This window comes from Notolepis coatsorum (assembly GCF_963971535.1).
Source record: "Notolepis coatsorum genome assembly, chromosome: 19".
In the NCBI taxonomy this organism is placed as follows: Eukaryota; Metazoa; Chordata; class Actinopteri; order Aulopiformes; family Paralepididae; genus Notolepis; species Notolepis coatsorum.
Window position 1 is genome coordinate 31,142,923 of NC_140183.1, and position 22,512 is coordinate 31,165,434.

At 45.4% G+C, this 22,512-nt stretch overlaps 1 protein-coding gene across 2 annotated transcripts in view; it reads left to right on the forward strand.

Annotated features, from left to right (window-relative positions):
• The window catches only part of LOC311246664 (rho guanine nucleotide exchange factor 2-like), a 144,552-nt gene that overhangs the window by 109,990 nt on the left and 12,050 nt on the right, over window positions 1-22,512 (forward strand). For both annotated transcript variants that reach the window (XM_084336838.1, XM_084336839.1), the window contains exons 11-17: window positions 9,191-9,439; window positions 11,211-11,287; window positions 12,374-12,546; window positions 14,042-14,109; window positions 15,033-15,233; window positions 15,871-15,948; window positions 19,760-19,812. In XM_084336838.1, coding sequence (XP_084192964.1) covers window positions 9,191-9,439; window positions 11,211-11,287; window positions 12,374-12,546; window positions 14,042-14,109; window positions 15,033-15,233; window positions 15,871-15,948; window positions 19,760-19,812 — 899 coding nt within the window. The remainder of the gene's footprint in view (window positions 1-9,190; window positions 9,440-11,210; window positions 11,288-12,373; window positions 12,547-14,041; window positions 14,110-15,032; window positions 15,234-15,870; window positions 15,949-19,759; window positions 19,813-22,512) is intronic.

Here is a 22,512-nt window from a genome sequence, read left to right on the forward strand (position 1 = left end):
AGCTGTATTCATCTGCGGACCGAGGTTCTGTGGGCACCGTGTTCAAGACTTTGAATTCTCCCAAGAAATCGTCGGCCAGATGGGATACCGCCAGCGGCTTCTCTAACCCCCCCCCTCCTACTGTCTTACAACCAGCGGGACCCCCCCCCCCCCCTTAGTGTATCCAGCTATAATCATTTAAGTACCATCGCTATAGTTTCCTAAAGAACCGGGTTGTATACTTACTCCCTGCGTAACCAGAGATTGGACATTCAATGTTGATTTACCTACGAATACTCATTTGCCATACAAGTGCATTTCAAATCATAAGTGTAAACAAGTGAACGTTGTATATACCTTTAGCTATATTAAATATTCGATTTGTACATTTGTGTGGACTTCGTTTCATCAGGTGGGAAAGTGTTCATCATATTTATATCATGTACTGGATGGCCAGAAGTTAAAGTACAAGAGGTAGTGGTTTAATAATACCATACTTAACAATACAGTCAGGGAATTGTACCCCTCAGTTACAATTGGTCCTTCGAGCCGGAGGGTAACTAGTGTAATATTAATATAGTGTTATTAATATTGAAATGGCCTATGATGAACACTCCACGAAACGGTCCTCCTAACCTAGAACGCCCGCGGCGCAGACGACAGACACCTCAGTACTTAGAGGATTACGCTGTCAGTCAACTACCTAGCCTTCGACAAACGGTAAACGCGGTAAAAGTAGAAAGTAAAATTATGTCTGACCTTAACGACCAGGTTTCCCCGACCACAGAGGCCCTAGTAGGTTCTAATGTAACTGACCGAGCTCACGGTGGGGACCAGGAGGGAGCTGACATGCCTTTACCCCCCGCCACTACCGAAGAAGTAGTCCCCGACCAGCCCCGGGAGGAAGACAACCCTACAGAGAGAGAACTCTGCACGGAAGAAGAGGAGGAGAGCGCCGAGGAAATAGAGCTCCAGGACTCCCCAACGAGTACACCCAGGAGCGGCTCACACAGGAGCGGCTCACCTCCACAACCGCCTTCCCCCAGCGAAGCGGAGAGGATGCTACAACAGGCGTTCCTCGTCAGCCTGACAGCCTCTACCGAACGCGATCGACTTCAGGGCGAACGCGACCGACTCCAAGCACAGCAACGGAGCGAAGAAGAGCGCACACGCCTGGAGATGAGACGCCTTCAGACGGAAGAGAATATGGCAAGAGACCGGGCCGACGCCCAGCACGCCGCTGCCGGTGCCCAAAGAGAAGCAGATCTCACCAAGCGCGAAGTCGAGCGCGACAAGTTACAAGCGCAGCTAATGGAGCAGCTGATCCGCAAGGCAACACCCTCTCCCTCCGCCAGGGGTTCAAGGAACTCGTCGAGACAACAGTCAAGGGCAGCGTCTCCTAACCGAGCAAGCGACCCTGAACTTGACCAACAGACCAAGCCTATACCCCCCGCAGACCCCCTTCCCAGACCGGTCCAAGCGAGACCCAGCTACAAGGAAGGAGCGGCATACACTGCGGAGAAGCTAAATAAACGATTACAGGATCTGGAAGACCTGATAGAGGAAGAAGAGGGAGAGGAGGAGAACCAAGCCCGACGACAGCACAGTACTCCACCGGACCAGGAGGTCCAGTACAGCCCAGGCTATACCCCCGCGGCGCTGCGCTACAGACCCCCGACTCTATTCACGGGTGAGCACGACGCACGACCAGCCCCGAGGAATAGCACCTGGACCAGCGGGCCATGGTACCCTGTCGGTACCAGCCCACAGAGAGGCGCAAGAGGGGACTCGCCTAGGAGGTCTCTCCCCCAACGCTCGCCGATGTATCAGCCATCCACGGCGTCATACATTGCCACGCCGTCATTTCCAGACTTCGCCTATGAGAGTCGAGCACAGTACACGGAGCTCCGGATGTGCTTAGAGACAATGATGGTGGATGTCGCTGATGAACGCCACAAGTATGCAATATTACTGAAGCACCTGAAAGTACCGCGAGCGCACAATATAGCGCTAGCCTATGCCACCTCTACGACACCATACACAGCGGCCCTAGCAGCGCTGGACCAGAGATATGGACGTATATGGGATTACGTAATCCAAGAGATAAGGCATATTGATCGCCTACCCCCAGCAACAGACAATCGCTCATTAGACGACCTGTCAATCAAAGTGCAGTCCCTGGTAGGGATGCTGGGAGCGCAACGGGAAAAGGGCATGCATGAGCTATACGCCAACTCTAACGTCGAGAGGATTTTGGAGAAGCTGCCACCCGCAAGACAAGAGCGTTTTAGGCGGCAGAGAGACTACCGGGATCCCAACGGCCCCGAACCATCCCTCCTTGATCTAGCCGACTTCCTGGCGAGAGAAGTCAGCAGCTTACGACTGGATACGTTCGGGCGGAGCACGCCAAGCTCCAGAGAGGGACCCAGGAGAATAAATGATGGAAGAAGATCGGTGACTGTCATGCACCAATCAGAGTCAGTACCGAGCAGTAAGAGCCACAGTACCCCCTCGAGAAAAGAGAAGTGGAAGATGGTATGCCCCTACTGTGAGAAAGAACACTGGCTGTCACAATGTGACCTATTCACAAAGATGAATGCAGAAGAAGTGAGTCAATGGATAAAGTCCAACAGGCGCTGTTACCGATGTGCGCGACCACACATGGCAGCTGAATGCCGCCTAAAGAAAAGGTGCAGTCGGTGCGACGGAGCCCATCTAGATATACTACACGACAGTAACAGAAGACGGCCTTCACCTGCACCATCGAGCGGCACCAAGGCAAGTGTCATGTACATTGACCCCGCCAGCAGCAGCGGCGCCCAAGTGCTCTTAAAGGTAGTCCGTGTGACATTGAGCTACCAAGATAAAGTCATGGACACTTACGCCGTCCTTGATGACGGGTCAGAGAAGACCCTTCTGCTCGCGTCCGCTGCGGCCCAGCTGGGACTGCGGGGGAGCGAGAACCAAATGACGATTCGGACAATAAGAAGAGATTTAAAGACGATAAAGGGCGAGAATGTCTCCTTCACTATCGCAGCAAACGGGCAGCCAGAGCGACGGTATAGGATTACAAATGCTTTCACCAGCCAAGAAATAGGACTATCGCAGTACACCTACCCTATCGCCAAGTTGATGGATAAATATGTGCACCTGCGACAACTACCTATCCCGCTCATAGACGGCGCTACCCCGACCCTGCTGATAGGCTCCGACCATGCAGAACTCATAGTCCCGATTGACCGGGTCCATACAGGACCCCGAGGCTGTCCTGCAGCAGTTGAGACCCGCCTAGGGTGGACCCTACAAGGCCCCCTCGCTAAATCTCTCAACCGAACAGCAGCCACTAGCTGCCTCCACTCCAGAACGACAGAAGAAGACACCACTCTCCTGCAACATGTCGAGAGGCTATGGACACTAGAGACAATGCCCTTTAAGAACGAAAAGAAAGATATTCGTTCTAAAGAAGACATTTACGCCATCAACCTACTCGAGCAGGGGACAAAGAGAGTCACAGTCGGCGGAGTGATGAGATACGCAACTCCACTCCTGAGGCGAGAGGGAATGCCCACCTTTCACGCAAAGAAAGACGCCACGGAGCGCTATCTATTGAACACAGAGCGGCGCCTAGCCAAAGACCCCGCTCAAGAGCGTGTGTACCGCGCTGAGATTGAGAAGCTAATCACAGCGGGACACGTAACAAAGATTGACATTAAAGAGGCCGATCAGACGACCGAATCATGGTACGTGCCGCATCACAAGGTCCATCACAACGGCAAGGATCGCATTGTGTTTAACTGCAGCTACCAGATCGGATCCCAAAATCTGAATAAAGAGCTCTTGCCCGGCCCCACACTCGGCCCCTCCCTACTAGGCGTGCTACTGCGCTTCCGCCAGGACAAGGTGGCTATCAGCGGGGATATCAAAGGGATGTTCCTGCAGGTGAGACTAGTGGAGGAGGACAAGCCCCTGCTGCGGTTCCTATGGAGAGAGAGGATCGGAGATGAGAACCCAGCCATCTACCAGTGGGAAGTACTCTCCTTCGGAACCACATGCAGCCCGTGCTGTGCTACATTTGCACTACAGAAACACGTCGCAGAGGACCCAACAGCAGATGAAGAGGTCCGACACAGTGTGAAGAACAGTTTCTACGTGGACAACTGTTTACAAAGCGTTTCGACTCAAGAAGAAGCCGAGGCTCTCCTAATCAAGCTACGCGCCTCCCTGATCAAAGGCGGCTTTGATCTCAGGCAGTGGGCCAGCAGTGACCCGCACGTATTGCGCAGCCTCTCCCCCGCGGACAAGGCTGCCAGCAGCGAGACCTGGATGGCGACCATCCCAGGAGAAGCCCAAGAAATGACACTAGGACTAGTCTGGCGCTTCAAGACAGACTCGCTCCACTATAGACACAAACCCCTGACAGAGCAGGGAAGGTCGACGGCGACACCGACCACCAGACGGAGTGTGTACAGAACACTCGCCAGACAATATGACCCGTTGGGATGTATTCTACCTTACACCACCAGGGCAAAGATGATTGTACGAGCACTATGGGACAAGGACCAGGGCTGGGACGACCCCATACCCGCACACCTTGCCTCAACATGGAGAGAGTGGGAGACGGAACTCCGCTCACTCCCAGGCGTCAATATACGCCGCAGCTACTTCCCATCCACAGTGAGGCCAGAGACATGCAAGATTGATCTACACGTCTTCAGCGACGCCTCCGAAGTAGCCTATGGATCGGTGGCCTACTTGCGTGCCCAAGAGAAGGGAGGAAAGATACACACTGCTTTCATCCTGGCCCGCTCAAGAATAGCCCCACGTAAGCAACAATCTATCCCGCGTCTAGAGCTCTGCGCAGCCCTAGCAGGAGCGCATCTAGCCACGTTAATCCAACGTGAACTCACCATTCCGGTGCACAGAACAATCTTGTGGTCAGATTCCACGACAGTACTCACATGGATCAAGTCTGATTCATGCAGATACAAAGTCTTCGTGGGAGTCAGAGTCACCGAGATTCAAGAGTTAACAGAAGCAGCGAGCTGGCGGTATGTGGACACCAAACACAACCCAGCTGACGTCATCACCCGGGGAATGTCTCTGGATGACCTCACCCGTCGCAACATCTACAGTGACGGACCAGAATTCCTCAAGCTCCCCGAAGAAGAGTGGCCTACGCCCACCCCACGGGAAGCAAGTAACGAGGAGGCTGAGAACAAGAAACCTATGTTCTGTGGACTGAGCACAGTCGCCTCCACAGACCCCAACATAGATGACTGCATTACCCTAGAGAGTGCGCAGCAGAGAACATTCCTGTGGCACCACCCAGAGATTCAGTCCACCACTGACATGTCAGCAGCTGACTACGAAGAAGCAGAACTTCTTCTACTACAACGAGCCCAGAGAGACTCGTTCCCCGATGAGCTAGACTGTCTACAGGGAGGAAAGCCCGTCCCATCAGACAGCAGACTGCTCCACCTGGCACCCGAGAGTGACGCCCATAATCTCATCAGAGTGGGTGGTCGCCTGCGGAGAGCCCCCGATCTACCGGATGACATTAAGTACCCGATAGTCTTGAACAGCCGACACAAGGTCACAGAGCTGATCATAAAGAAATACGACGAGGATGTACACCACGCAGGAGCAGAGAGAGTCTTCGCGGAGATCAGACGTCGCTATTGGATACTTCAAGGAAGAGAAGCGGTGCGACGCTTCCAGCGAACCTGTCTAGACTGCCGAAAGTGGCGCGCGCAGCCCAGCATACCACGGATGGCTGACATACCTCCCTGTCGCCTCCGACTCGGCGACAAGCCATTCCACTCCACAGGCATGGACTGTTTTGGCCCGTTGTATATAAAGAGAGGAAGAGGAACCGAGAAGCGGTGGGGTATTGTATTCAAATGCATGACCACCAGAGCGATACATATCGAGCTCCTTCCGACCATGAGCACAGACTCATTCCTTATGGCCTTCCGAAGATTCACATCACGGAAAGGAAAACCGTCTACATTGTTGTCTGATCACGGGACAAACTTCAAAGGCGGAGAAAGAGAGCTGAGAGAGAGCTTCCAAGCTATGGGCCCAGAACTTAAGACCCACCTCGCTCCATCCCAGATTGACTTCCAGTTTAATCCCCCGAACGCACCCCACTTCGGTGGAACCTGGGAACGAGAAGTACGTTCTATAAAGACAGCCCTGTACGCCGTGCTTGGGGCCCAGACTGTGGCGGAAGAAGTCCTAATGACAGTCCTCACGGAGATCGAGGGAGTATTGAACTCAAAGCCCCTCGGTTACGTCTCCAGTGATGTAGCAGATGTCGACCCAGTCACCCCCAACACACTCTTAATGGGGCGGCTGGACCCCGCGCTACCCCAGACAATGTACAGGCCTGAAGAAGCGAACGGCCGAAGAATGTGGAGGTACAGTCAAGTACTAGCTGACAAGTTTTGGAGCAGCTTCCTACTCCACTACCTACCGTCTCTACAGACCCGCCAGAAGTGGGTAAAGGAGAGAGACAATTTGACAGAAGGAACAGTCGTCATGATTATCGACCAGTCACTACCCAGAGCTATGTGGCCGGCTGGCCGCGTAAGCAAAGTGATCACCGGTGCCGATGGCAAGGTCCGAGCAGCTGAGGTACTCGTCCAAGGGCGAACTTACACACGACCCGTGGCGAGGCTAATAGAACTGCCCCGACTCCCAGATACTATCGATGATGACCATGACCCCATGACTTTGTGAGTTGACTGACCCTTACAGCGGACCTTGAGTGGTAGACAGTGCGGTTAATCTGTCTCTGCTTAGCTAATTAGGTGGGACTAATTAGGGGGCGGCTGTTGTGAAGGATCAGATTAAACCGAATATATATATTTATTTATATATATATATTTAAATAGTATTTGTATATCGTTTGATATCCCCTGTATATTCCTTGTACAATATGCACTGAATATCCCTTTAGTCTACTAAACAGCCCATAATAGTTTCATTCTACCATTGGACGAGAACCTGGCGCCAGCAGCCATACCCCTATGTTCAAGTTCAATCGTGCCGCCCAACATGTCGTAGCAAGCCCGGTTCCGCGTAGGAATACGTCTGGCGAAATACGAATGGTACTATTTGTTCACAGCGCATATATATATGGCGCAAGTAAAGTAGAACTTTCTTTTAGTCCATTAGTTCTTTACCCTCCAACCGAGTAACAGACGCGAAGCCTCACCCACGACGCACGTGTGGTGCAGTAAGGCCTACTTGGCCTCAGAATAGGCATTGAGATATCGTGTGGATTAATAGTTGAATTGTCATAGTTTGGCACTATACCGTCGAGTTGGACGTATTCTATTAAGCTAATAATAGTCTATTTATGTATGGTGCATCGTTCGGTTAGAGTTATAAAGTTATCAGTACCCCCATCGTTCCTGACGTTATCTGGAGTCTTAACCAGGCTGGGCAGACCACTAGTGGTGCTTGCATCCGAGGAGCTCCGGGCCAGGGCGACTGGACCTGTACATTGGATTACTCTACCCGGACGACGGCGAGCGTGTTCAAGACTTTGAATTCTCCCAAGAAATCGTCGGCCAGATGGGATACCGCCAGCGGCTTCTCTAACCCCCCCCCCCTCCTACTGTCTTACAACCAGCGGGACCCCCCCCCCCCCTTAGTGTATCCAGCTATAATCATTTAAGTACCATCACTATAGTTTCCTAAAGAACCGGGTTGTATACTTACTCCCTGCGTAACCAGAGATTGGACATTCAATGTTGATTTACCTACGAATACTCATTTGCCATACAAGTGCATTTCAAATCATAAGTGTAAACAAGTGAACGTTGTATATACCTTTTGCTATATTAAATATTCGATTTGTACATTTGTGTGGACTTCGTTTCATCAGGTGGGAAAGTGTTCATCATATTTATATCATGTACTGGATGGCCAGAAGTTAAAGTACAAGAGGTAGTGGTTTAATAATACCATACTTAACAATACAGTCAGGGAATTGTACCCCTCAGTTACAAGTAGCATTTTAAGTGTTTTTCACAAAATACTAAATGGCGGCAATCCAATATGGCGGCAAATGATCATAGGGTGCGTTGAACTCAACTTGAGCCAAGGATTCCAACGGTACCTTGTTTTTGAAAATCTGACTCACGCTTCAGAAGTTGTGTGCATAAATGCACCTCCAACTTTTACACGTTGGTGGCGCTAGAGTGTTAGAGCTGGGGACATGGTACTTGGTGACAGGGGTCAGTGGACTGTCCAAAATCCGTCTGCCAATTTTCATAACTTTCTCCCATACGGTTCTATGGGCTGCCATAGACTCCAATGGCAGAATAATAATAATAATAATAATAATAAGAAACAGTACAATCACTCAAGGTGGCTTAAGGTGCTCCCATAGTCGACCGCACCGTACACGGAGCGGACTCTCGCATACTGAAAGCGTACCCAAAGCGGACTCCAAGTGCGAAGCTCCTATTTTCTAATGCGCGGACGTCCGCGCCGCTGACTTGGTGTCACACAAAATGCTGCTCGGCGTTTTGGTTGACATCGACTTGCATTTAATGTGACGCTGATCTGCATTTTACTCTGACCACTCGCTTTTCCACTCGCAAAAGAGAATGGCTTTTCTAAATGAAGTGTGTAAAACTGCCAGTTTTATTATCGAAATATTGGAAACGGAGATAACATAGAGTCTATGTTATCTTCGTTTCTAATATTTCGAAATAAAACTGCTGTTTTTATTTCATGCAATGCGTGTTTGTCATTTCAGCACCACGCGCTGTCCATCTCATATTGAGCAGGCCTATACTGTACCTTGCTGCCTATATACCTGTTATTCAAGTGTGTAAAACTGCCCCGTTTTATTATCGAAATATTGGAAACGGAGATAAGATACTCATTATTGACATCGGATGACGACGACATGACAGAAGTTGAACAGCGTGGGAAAAATTGTGTAAACTGGCGCGAGACATGTAGGAAATTGGTCCGCGGAGGTCCGCTGAGGTACGCTCGACTATGAAAGCTCAAAGAGTCCAGCGGACCTCCGCAGAGTCCAGTCCGGGTACAGTCCGCTCGACCATGGGAGCACCTTTACGCAGCTTCGCTGCTTGGCCCCCAAATACCAAGACGATAGCACAAATTCGAAACAAAATAAATGTAAAAAGGAATGAACAATAGAATAATAACCTGCTCCTGCCCCCACTAGGCAGTGAAGAGGAGGCCCAGTCTTTGTCCACAGCTCTGTCCCTCCTGAAGGAGATGCTCAGCTCAGTGGACCAGCAGGTGTTGGAGCTGGAGCGCACACAGAGACTCCAGGAGATCCGGGCCAAGATGGACCCCCGTGCCCAGGCCGAGATCAGGGGAGGAGGCCTGTTCCGAGGAGGGGAGCTGCTTCGCAGGAGGCTGTTGCATGAGGGCACCCTGCTCTGGAAGACCCAGGGCTCCAGGCTAAAAGGTACAGGAGGAGGGCCAGGTGGTGGAGGTGGTGTTGTAGTAGTAGAATGAAACAATTATCTAGTGAGACCAGATACTGAAAATCCTCTAGTGAGACCAGATACTGTACAATCCTCTAGTGAGACCAGATACTGTACAATCCTCTAGTGAGACCAGATACTGAAGAATCCTCTAGTGAGACCAGATACTGAAGAATCCTCTAGTGAGACCAGATACTGAAGAATTCTATAGTGAGACCAGATACTGTACAATCCTCTAGTGAGACCAGATACTGTACAATCCTCTAGTCAGACCAGATACTGAAGAATCCTCTAGTGAGACCAGATACTGAAGAATCTTCTAGTCTAGTGAGACCAGATACTGAAGAATCTTCTAGTCTAGTGAGACCAGATACTGAAGAATCTTCTAGTCTAGTGAGACCAGATACTGAAGAATCCTCTAGTCTAGTGAGACCAGATACTGAAGAATCCTCTAGTCTAGTGAGACCAGCTACTGAAGAATCCTCTAGTCTAGTGAGACCAGCTACTGAAGAATCCTCTAGTCTAGTGAGACCAGCTACTGAAGAATCCTCTAGTCTAGTGAGACCAGCTACTGAAGAATCCTCTAGTCTAGTGAGACCAGATACTGAAGAATCCTCTAGTCTAGTGAGACCAGCTATTGAAGAATCCTCTAGTCTAGTGAGACCAGCTACTGAAGAATCCTCTAGTCTAGTGAGACCAGATACTGAAGAATCCTCTAGTCTAGTGAGACCAGATACAGAAGAATCCTCTAGTCTAGTGAGACCAGATACAGAAGAATCCTCTAGTCTAGTGAGACCAGATACTGAAGAATCCTCTAGTCTAGTCAGACCAGCTACTGAAGAATCCTCTAGTCTAGTGAGACCAGATACAGAAGAATCCTCTAGTCTAGTGAGACCAGCTACTGAAGAATCCTCTAGTGAGACCAGATACAGAAGAATCCTCTAGTCTAGTGAGACCAGCTACTGAAGAATCCTCTAGTCTAGTGAGACCAGATACAGAAGAATCCTCTAGTCTAGTGAGACCAGATACTGAAGAATCCTCTAGTGCAGTGTTTCTCAACTGGTGGGTCCCGACCCAAAAGTGGGTCGCGGGGCCATTTTGAGTGGGTCGCGGATGTGTGTGTAAAAAAAAAGGGGGGTCTGTATGCCCTATCTGTGCTGATGTCTGTGATAAGGGGTTGTTTTATTACTGTCAGATAAAGATGACATACTGACACTAGAAATGCAATTGTTGTGAAAGTGTAAGTGATACATTAAAACGTTCCATTTGGTAAAATATGTGAGTCAGTCACTGGTTAGATAAGTAAGGAAGTGCCCAACTGCCAGTGACACCGTGTATCCATGACAACACAAACATGGCAGCCCCCAAGACCAATAGCTGCAAATAATGCTACTTCAAAATCAACCTATTCATTTGTAAAACTAGTTTTGGCAAATGTGACATTATTCTAATACATTTTGAATGATCTCTTTTATGTCTTGTGTTTCCTCTTTAAGGATTCTGATCAGTGTGAAGGATGTAACTGTAATGATATAATTGTGTGTGTGTGTGTGTGTGTGTGTGTGTGTGTGTGTGTGTGTGTGTGTGTGTGTGTGTGTGTGTGTGTGTGTGTGTGTGTGTGTGTGTGTGTGTGTGTGTGTGTGTGTGTGTGTGTGTGTGTGTGTGTGTGTGTGTGTGTGTGTGTGTGTGTGTGTGTGTGTGTGTGTGTGTGTGTGTGTGTGTGTGTGTGTGTGTGTGTGTGTGTGTGTATAGACGTGCTGGTGCTGCTGATGACAGACGTGCTGGTGTTCCTACAGGAGAAGGACCAGAAGTATTTCTTTGTCTGCCTGGTTGGTCTTCTCTCCACCTCCTCCTCCTCGCTCTCACTCTCTCCACCTCCCTCCCTCTCTCTCTCTTCTTCCTCTTCTCGTCCTCATTCAGTTTGTTAAAGGTACAATCTGTAATGTCGTCAAAAACAGCGACCTCGAGGCAAAAGAGCCCTGCTTAGTATTGCACATTGTTTACGTGTTTGTTTTGGTCTGATCTGTGGGTTGGAGTTGAGTGGGTATAAGGGGACAGGTTGTTATTTCTGACCACACCTCAGGCTCTGTCAAGAGAGGTCTGGAGAAACTCACACTATAATAAGTTACTAAACTCCAACCCACACATCAGACCAAAACAAAGTGCAGTACCAAGCGGGGCTCTTTTGTGCCTACAGTTCTCTGTTTTTCCGGCATTACAGATTCTACCTTTTAAAGCTGCACCATGCAGTTTGAGAGAATTGTGTTTACATTTGCAGAGCCTCTACCTAATCATTTTGAGGAACCATGAACCAAACGTGAGCCTAGACAATGCGTATTTGAATAGTAGTAGTGTTTTGTAAACTAACAACAGTGAAACGGTAACTTTTCCTATAGATTTCTATCTTCAAACGTTCTTCTGCTTTCCTCTGAGGACAGTTTGTTTATTCAGTTATGAAAGTACCTTTTTTCACTTCTCCAAATGTCCCTCCCAGAATAACATAGTGCCTCATTAAATAGTATGCACAATGAGATATAAGATAAGTATTAGATATACCTGTCCTACGTTATAAGCTCTTCATCTTCCTGAAAACAGTGCTCCGCCTATTATTAAATATGTATTTTAAGTTTGAATTGCCTGGAGAGATTCCCTTGATGACACTCTCCCTGCAAGGCTTTGAAGTAGTACTTTTTTCTAACATGTTGTACTACCAAATACATTTTGAATGATATAAAAAAAGAAAAATGTAAATGCCCGTTGAATGAATGTAGCCTGAGTTTAGGTACACCCCTCAATGGTAATGTAAGGTGTTTAAACTGAGTTTATGTGGGTTTATCCTCCACTACATCCCTGCATGGTAATAGAAGGTGGTCTTGTCCATTGCTCTCACCATCTCCTCTGCTCTCGTCTCCCAGGAGAAGCCCTCGGTGGTGTCCCTCAACAAGCTGATCGTGAGGGACATAGCCAACCAGGAGAGAGGCATGTTCCTCATCAGTAACTCCACGCCGCCGGAGATGTATGAGCTTCACGCCGCCTCCAAAGAAGACCGGAAGAACTGGATGAAGCTGATCCACCAGACGGTGCTCAGGTGAGGCACAGAGGAGATGGACACACTTGGCTAACCAAGGAGGGGTGTATCCAGTATATATATTTAACCTCTTAACAGGCGGGCAGAAAAGTAGCAATTATTTTTACTTGAACTTGAGGACTGCATACTTCTTTTGCAAAGCTTAGCTTTATACTTTATACTTATAGCACATGCATGAGCCTGGTCTCTTTTGAAAGATAACATTCTGAAGTTACTAATGCAAAAAAGGGAAATCACTTTCAGTGCTAATGAAATGGAGTAACAGAGTTGAACTTGAACTTGTATACTAAAGAATTTCTGTAGTGGTTTCAATATAAAAAAAATAGGCATAAGCTGGAAAACACAGCGGATCCATAGCCTGAAGTCTTATGTAGTACAGGTCCAAATTCTATACAAATCCATTCAGAAATGGGTATTTGAGAGAGATCCGGGTAAACTGTGTGACAAAAAAAAAGCTCTTGAAAATCCATTTCCTCATCCACGGCCATTCATTCTTAAGTGTGATTCACTTCTGGTTTTCGCTCGTCAACTTTCACCTACAGTAGATCCCATATTCGCACCCTGGCACGTGGGGTATCATTGGAAAGGTACTCTCATTGGCTACAATGCTGACCAATCATTTCCGCCATCAGTGGATGATTGGCAGTTCTGGAGCATCGGGACTCCTGACATATCGTCATGTAACTCAAGAACCGAGGCACGGATTCGGTCGAGTAAGGTGGAGTTCGAATGACAACAAATAGATCTTTCGAATGGTAATTTATATGAAAAATGCAGGCCCAAGCCTCTAGATGCTCGCAAATTGCCATGACTTTGTGCGTTCCGCCCAGGGGCACGTTAAGAACTCATTAATTTAAAAATATTTATGATGTAAATATATACCTATGTTGTTTTATTCAATGTGTTACTATTACTGATACATTCTGGTCCGCTTATAAAAACAATATTTGATCTTCAAAACAATCTTTTTCCAAAATAGAGTTGCAAATGGGGTCTTATATTCAGGTCATTACAGTAGTTTGTATTCCCAATTTTCACTAGACTAACCTTCTGCACACAGATTGTATGTATATCACTATACTAATATAATAATAGTATAAAACTAGCATGTACTGTATGTACATCAACACACTGCTTTAGAAAAACTGATTTCCTGCATCTGTCTTGAAGCGTCCCAAGACCACCACCTTGTGGTATTACTAGTCAGGTGCAATATTTACTGCATCTCTTTCTCTCTCTCTCTCTCTCTCTCTCTCTCTCTCTCTCTCTCTCTCTCTCTCTCTCTCTCTCTCTCTCTCTCTCTCTTTCTCTTTCTCTTTCTCTTTCTCTTTCTCTTTCTCTTTCTCTCTCTCTCTCTCAATAAACATTAAAGTAGCATTAAGAATATAATACAGTTATGGTGCTGAGATCTAAGTTCCAGAGGTCTCTTAGGTTTATTTTTCTTGTTCTCTCTCTTACACACACAACTTTTATTCCTGTCTCTCTCTGTCTCCAGTTGTCCGTCCAGGGAGGACTTCCCGCTGATTGAGACGGAGGATAAGGCCTTGATCCGCAGACTCCGAGGTACCAGCACCACCATCTTCTCCCCTCTTCCATGTTCATTTAGAATGTGGATTGAGAATGCCTGTAGGGTTAGTAGGCTTGGATTGAGGATGGTTAGTGTTAGTAGGGTTGGATTGAGGATGGTTATGGTTAGTAGGGTTGGATTGAGAATGCCTGTAGGGTTAGGGTTAGTAGGGTTGGATTGAGGATGGTTATGGTTAGTAGGGTTGGATTGAGAATGCCTGTAGGGTTAGGGTTAGTAGGGTTGGATTGAGGATGGTTATGGTTAGTAGGGTTGGATTGAGGATGCTTGTAGGGTTAGGGTTAGTAGGGTTGGATTGAGAATGCCCGTAGGGTTAGGGTTAGTAGGGTTGGATTGAGGATGGTTATGGTTAGTAGGGTTGGATTGAGGATGCCCGTAGCGTTGTATTGAGGATGCCCGTAGTTTAGTAGGGTTGGATTGAGGACACTTAGGGTTATTAGGGTTGGATTGAGGATGCTTGTATGGTTATTGGGGTTGGATTGAGGATGCTTGTAGGGTTAGGGTTAGTAGGGTTGGATTGAGGATGCTCATAGGGTTAGTAGGGTTGAATTGAGGACACTTAGGGTTGGATTGAGGACGGCCATAGGGTTTAGGGTTAGTGGTTAGGGTTGGATTGAGGACGAAGCTAGTAGTCTTGTTTAACCATACCTCTCTCCACACTATGTTAGCGCTGTGCCAGCTCTGGAGAGAGGTCTGGCTGAACCCATTATCATTCCACTGTAGGGGGGGAAATGCTCTGGCTTGTTTCTATTTCTTTAAACCAATCACAATCATTCTGGGCAGTGCTAAGCCAACGGTACCCTTTAGTGTCGCAGATACAGTAGCGGAAGGGGACGAGAATTCCGACTGAAATAGTCGGGCAATGGCAACGCTTATACCCACAGTCTAAGTTGTGTTCCAGCGGACATCCAGCAGAAGGACAGCGAGGTGCTGGAGCTGCTCCAGGAGAGAGTCACCCTGTTCTCTGACCTCGCCGAGGTGACGGGCGGCAGCAGCCGGGCCGGAGACGCCAAGCATCCAACCAACTCCAGGAACCTGTTCAGAGCCGACACGCCGCACTCACCGCAGGCCGAGCACCTGCTCACCGACGCCATCTCTGAAGGTACCACCTTGCTTTCTTTTAGACGGCTCATGACTGTGTTTGCAGGTATAGCAAGGTATAAGTCATTCCAAATGTTGTTAACCCTTGTGTGGTGTTCAGGTCTGTGGGACCCGTTTTCAATGTTTCCTAACAGAGAAATCATACAATGAATATTTTCTTTTACCTGAGACTCATTGGTCTTGGCTTATTTTCTGTGAAGAACATGTAAAAGAACAAATTTTTATTGAGTGCACACTGTGCAGCCCCACTACACATTTATATGTATTTCCAAAAGAGTGTATATTGTAGGTGAAAACAAGTAAATGTGGTAAAAGATTTTACAAAAAGGTTCACTGTGTTCCTTCACTGTCTACCTCCACCTTGTTTCATTTATATTTCTCAAGATAAACATGATTTATTCCATTCATGTCTAGATTATAATGGATTCTTTTTTTACAGACATCACAAAAAACAAATAGCACTTTTATTGATAAATGTGATCTAGCGGAGGTAAATGGCAAATATTAACCATATATGTATGCTCTCTCTCTCTCTCTCTCTCTCTCTCTCTCTCTCTCTCTCTCTCTCTCTCTCTCTCTCTCTCTCTCTCTCCCTCTCTCTCCCCCTCTCCCTACCTACCTACCTACCTACCTACCAGTGGACAGACTGAGTGAGTTGCTACTTGGCTCCAATGGTACCAGTGCTGACCAGAACCACACAGGGGCTCCAGTCACTAGTGAGTGATGTGTTTTTCTGAGTGGGCAAGGGAAGGAGGGATATGTTTCACTGTCTCACTTCACACAGGGCTAAAAGATAGTACCCGTACTTTTCGGACTATAAGCCGCGGCTTTTTCCCCCATTTTTCGACCCTGCGGCTTATATAACGGTGCGGCTTATATGTGACTCGACGTGACCAAACCCGAAAATGTAAAAATCTAAATATTGCTTTTTTGACTGCATTGAAATGTTATTTATCTGTTCCCTTATTTGCTAAACTTAATACAACTTGTAAATGAGTTCATTCTTGTTATTTGTCCAACAGTATTGTGTCCCAATGCTAATTACATATGGTAATTAAACATTAAAACACCTGCGGCTTATAGTCCAGTGCGGCTTATATATGTATACATCATTCAATTTAGCTGCTGCGGCTTATAGTCAGGTGCGGCTTATAGTGCGAAAAGTACGGTATATCATTTCGGTGAAAATCGTGTAAAAATGTCTGTTGTTGACTGTTCAAAGAGCTCCAGTGACCTCCATATTGGTCAGAAAGATTCACATCTTAGCTTGAATGGAAAATTACATCGTCCCCTTTAAAATGATACCAAAGACAATATTGTAGAAACATTGACAGATGTCCTCTATGTGAGTCTAAAGCAGGATATGCAGTGCACCAGCATCTGAAATGGGGTGGGTATACTTCATGACTTGATAATTATGATAAAGCTACCACTCCGGAAGGGCTATCATACCAAAATATCATCTACAGACATAGATATTTGAAAAAATTATATGCAAGTTTCGTCACCTTGAGTGGTACCGATATCTGGTCTGGCCCCTGGACTAAGAGTGGATAAATAAATGCTCCAGAAATAAATAAATGCATAAATGAATACAAAACAAATGTAACGTTGTGTAACCGAGAGATTTGAACCTGGGACCATAGGATCCACAGGCAGCCTCACTAATCAGTTGAGCTAAATGGTCCGACGTTAACTGTGACCGACTAATCCATAGTTTACACTTGTCAAGAGCCAATTGTCGTCCAGTATTGGCATTAATAAATGAGATGTCATGCTAATATGTTATGTTCTACACAGTAGGACTTACTACTATGATACCCAATAAAATAAGTAATTAGAATAATAGAAGCCTATGTTGGTGGAACTATTCATTTTGAACGTATACAGTACGTGTGTGTGTGTGTGTGTGTGTGTGTGTGTGTGTGCTTGCGCGCTGAGGCTCACTAAGCCTTTTATTTCTGAAGCATTTATTTATCCACTCTGGTTGGATGGTGTATTGTACTTGTGCTGTATAATAACAATACATTGGAATCTAATCTCATTTTTAGATCAGTCACAAATCGCTTTTCTGTTGTATGAATCGATTGAGTGCAATGCCGAACCTCTTCTTTTCGCCGTTTTCACTTCCTATGCTAGCTACATATCACAGTGTAACGCTATGCAAGCTACATATCACAGTGTAACGCTATGCAAGCTACATATCACAGTGTAACGCTATGCTAGCTACATATCACAGTGTAATGCTATGCTAGCTACATATCACAGTGTAACGCTATGCTAGCTACATATCAGTGTAATGCTATGCTAGCTACATATCACAGTGTAATGCTATGCTAGCTACATATCACAGTGTAACGCTATGCTAGCTACATTTCACAGTGTAATGCTATGCTAGCTACATATCACAGTGTAATGCTATGCTAGCTACATATCACAGTGTAATGCTACGCTAGCTACATATCACAGTGTAATGCTATGTTAGCTACATATCACAGTGTAACACTATGCTGCTCTACATATCACAGTGTAATGCTATGCTAGCTACATATCACAGTGTAATGCTATGCTAGCGACATATCACAGTGTAATGCTATGCTAGCTACATATCACAGTGTAATGCTACGCTAGCTACATATCGCACTATAAACACTCACCCTGAAGTTGTTGAAATGGTCCAACTTGTCAACTTCAATGCAGAGTATCTGCTTTCTGCCTGCTGACATGTTGAATGAAAATAACGACCACTTTGGGTCGCGACCCGTAGTTTGAGAACCGCTGGTCTACAGGGAACTAACATAGTGGGATTTGTTTCCTCCATCTTCCTGTTTCCATTTAAGGCAGTGGTTCTCAAACTATGGGTCGCGACCCAAATTGGGGTCGCGGGTAGGTGACAGTGGCAAGTTAAAAAAATTATAATAATAATAATAATTTTGGCAACATATCCTGGCTAAATATGCCTCGTTTTATAACATTGTATTGATAACATAGTGCTGTAATTACATTTTCTAATAAATATGCATGATCAAGTTCAACAATGTGTGCTTTTATTTTGATATTCCTTAATTCCACGTTAAAATTCCACAATGTGGGGTCCCCAAAAAAATTCATAAATAAAATGGGGTCACGGTATGAAAACGTTTGAGAACCCCTGGTTTAAGGGATAGTGGTGTTTCAGAATTTGGCACCGATGCACACTTACTATTGTGTCATCCACTCCTCCTCCCCGCTAATCTGTTTGGGATGATTTTCAGTGTGGCAAACCCTCCACATGAACGCTATGTGTAACACTGTGGTAATGCTAGCTACATATCACAGTGTAACGCTTCGCTAGCTACATATCACAGTGTAACGCTACGCTATGTTAGCTACATATCACAGTGTAACGCTTCGCTAGCTACATATCACAGTGTAACGCTACGCTAGCTACATATCACAGTGTAACACTATGCAAGCTACATATCACAGTGTAATGCTATGCTAGCTACATATCACAGTGTAACACTATGCTAGCTACATATCACAGTGTAATGCTATGCTAGCTACATATCACAGTGTAATGCTACGCTATGTTAGCTACACATCACAGTGTAACGCTACGCTAGCTACATATCACAGTGTAACACTATGCAAGCTACATATCACAGTGTAATGCTATGCTAGCTACATATCACAGTGTAACACTATGCTAGCTACATATCACAGTGTAATGCTATGCTAGCTACATATCACAGTGTAACGCTATGCTAGCTACATATCACAGTGTAATGCTACGCTATGTTAGCTACACATCACAGTGTAACGCTATGCTAGCTACATATCACAGTGTAACGCTATGCAAGCTACATATCACAGTGTAACGCTATGCAAGCTACATATCACAGTGTAACGCTATGCTAGCTACATATCACAGTGTAATGCTATGCTAGCTACATATCACAGTGTAACGCTATGCTAGCTACATATCAGTGTAATGCTACGCTATGTTAGCTACACATCACAGTGTAATGCTATGCTAGCTACATATCACAGTGTAACGCTATGCTAGCTACATTTCACAGTGTAATGCTATGCTAGCTACATATCACAGTGTAATGCTATGCTAGCTACATATCACAGTGTAATGCTACGCTAGCTACATATCACAGTGTAATGCTATGTTAGCTACATATCACAGTGTAACACTATGCTGCTCTACATATCACAGTGTAATGCTATGCTAGCTACATATCACAGTGTAATGCTATGCTAGCGACATATCACAGTGTAATGCTATGCTAGCTACATATCACAGTGTAATGCTACGCTAGCTACATATCGCACTATAAACACTCACCCTGAAGTTGTTGAAATGGTCCAACTTGTCAAAACTTCAATGCAGAGTATCTGCTTTCTGCCTGCTGACATGTTGAATGAAAATAACGAATTTAACTCCTCATCCCAAACAATCACATTTCTTACTTTTAGATGTTTAAGCAAAGCTGTAATAACAACAAAAGATTACCTTTCTCTCACTGTGTGTCATAGATGGTGACTCCATAGCCCTGAATGGAACGTATGAGATCAATGGCAGTCCCAAGGTAACGACCAGAGAGAACACCACATGGATATGGCTGGTGTAATTCATTGTTTCTTATTGTCAACATAGCCTATTCATTTCTTGTATGGTCTGTCCAGCAAACACCAGATTATAGCTCATATCCAGAATTCATAGAACTCCAATGTTTTACAAAAAACATCGTTTTTGTTTTAGTCAGTATAATTCATCATCACAACAAATGTGAGCATCCTAGTATTTACAAGAACTATTGTATGAAATAACAGCAATCTCCTGCAGTCTGCCTGAACCAGAACTACTGTATGAAGAGACAGTGATCACCTCCAGTCTGAACCAGAACTACTGTATGAAGAGACAGTGATCACCTCCAGTCTGAACCAGAACTACTGTATGAAGAGACAGTGATCACCCCCAGTAGGCCTGTCACGATAACACATTTTGCTGGGCGATTAATTGTCCCAGTAATTATTGCGATAAGTGATATTATTGCGGTTTTGAGAGAAATTTTTTTTTTGAGAAATGTATTTCCCAAAAGTTTTCAATCAACTTTTTTTTTTTTACTAATATAATGATAATAGCATAATAATGCAAGGAAACCGTTTCAAAGTGCAATAAACCTTTATTTAACATTGGAAGACATTTTAAATATCCTAAATTACTACCTAACCAATCAGATATGAGGTAGCGTCAGAAGCAGAGTAACCTCGTTCCCAGTTTTATCTCCGTGAGAGCAATGATAAAACGAGCAGAGCAATGTGTGTGGACAAGAGGCAGGTTGCTACGTTTACTGTAGGAAGGGGCTTTTAGACCCATGTTTTTATTTTTTGCTTAGAAAAGAGGGACGTGGGACATTAGGTAAAATGGCTGTGCAGTATACAACCAAAAGCGGGACACCTGGTCACCCTAATTGTGGCTCGCGTTTGTTTACTGTGGCTTGCGGATTATGTGATGGGCAAGCTACTTGGAAAATGTAGTAAGCTACACTACCAGTTACTCTCGATTAAAATATAGCTCAACAATAATCAAATAAACACAATTATATACTATCTCTATTGGAATGGAGACTTTTCAGCACAGGATAAACTAGGGATGGGCAAAAAAAACAGATCGATTGATCACATGATGTACTTGAGTACTCGTGGAGGAAAACGCTGTACAAAATAAACGTCTTTTCCGGTGTTTTAGACTTTGCTCTTTTATTTTGAAACCCACCGACCGGAAGTATTGTTGTTATTATCCTAGCAGAACCTATGAGCGGACAACTTGTGTCGTCCGGTTCTGTGTTTTTGAGCTAATGATAAAACAAATGTTGAGATTGTTGTTGAACAACTAACTTTAGGTTAGTTTTAACGTTAGCTACTAACGTTAGATGCAGCTACTACAGGCAATCAACGATGAGGAGGAAGCGTCATAGCATCAACGCTAGATCTTTAATCTTTATTTAGCAGTCCAGTTTCTCCGGGCAGTAGCGTATAGCGTTTGTTCACGCTACATCACTACTTGGGTCTAAAAATAGCTACACTACAAAGAACGCTACTTGGTTCAAAAGGAGCGACGCTACCATCACGCTACTGAGAAATGTAGTTAAGCTATGTAGCGTTGCTACTGCCCAACATACGCATGGTGCTCACAGGAGCTCCCGTGCTGTACTCTGTAGTAACGTCAGCGGCCCGCCTCCCCACACGGAGAGGTACTGGTTCCCGCCTCATTAAAACAAACACGCAAATAGCAATTAATTACGCCCGTCAAAATCATTGCATTCATTTTCATTATTGCGCGATAAATTGATTTATTGCTTATTGCAACAGGCCTAACCCCCAGTCTGAACCAGAACTACTGTATGAAGAGACAGTGATCACCTCCAGTCTGAACCAGAACTACTGTATGAAGAGACAGTGATCACCTCCAGTCTGAACCAGAACTACTGTATGAAGAGACAGTGATCACCTCCAGTCTGAACCAGAACTACTGTATGAAGAGACAGTGATCACCTCCAGTCTGTCTGAACCAGAACTACATCATGGGCAATCACTGTCACTTCATACAGTAGTTCCATGAAAAACTATGATCCCCGTGTTCGTTGCAGTGATGAATTATACTGACCAAAAGGTTTAGTGTTTTTTGGAAGATTCTATGACTTCTGGATATGAGCTATAATCTGGTGTTGGCTGGACGGACCTTGTAAGAAATACTGGTTTTGGTCTTTTCGTAGGCTATGTTGATGATGAGCGTTACTTATCCTCTCATTGACTGCCATAAGCTTTTGTCATCTTTACTAATTGGCGCCAGCGTTATTGACAATTTTAGCGATGTTTGTAGACCCATTGTGTGTTCTGTATTATAGCTATGGAGACAATAGTATGGCTCATTTGACAGGCATTGTTCAATGTTCATAGTCCATTACTGACTAATTAGTTCATTTCTACACACTGTAGTTTGTTACATGCTACACGCTAAACATTGCCCCGTTTCCAGAATAATCCAGTATTTTTCCATAGATTGCGAGATATGACACATTATATGCAATAAGCCAAATACTCCCAAATCAAAGCTATATACCATGTACATAATTATGTGCATTCACAAAATCATCAAGCATGTTTTACGTCCGGTAAAACACAGAACTGTGATCGTTACAAAAACATGTTTCAGGTTCGGTAAAATAGACATAGAATATACCTTACCTTAGCCAGAAGGTATTCCAAAAATAATAATTCCAAGT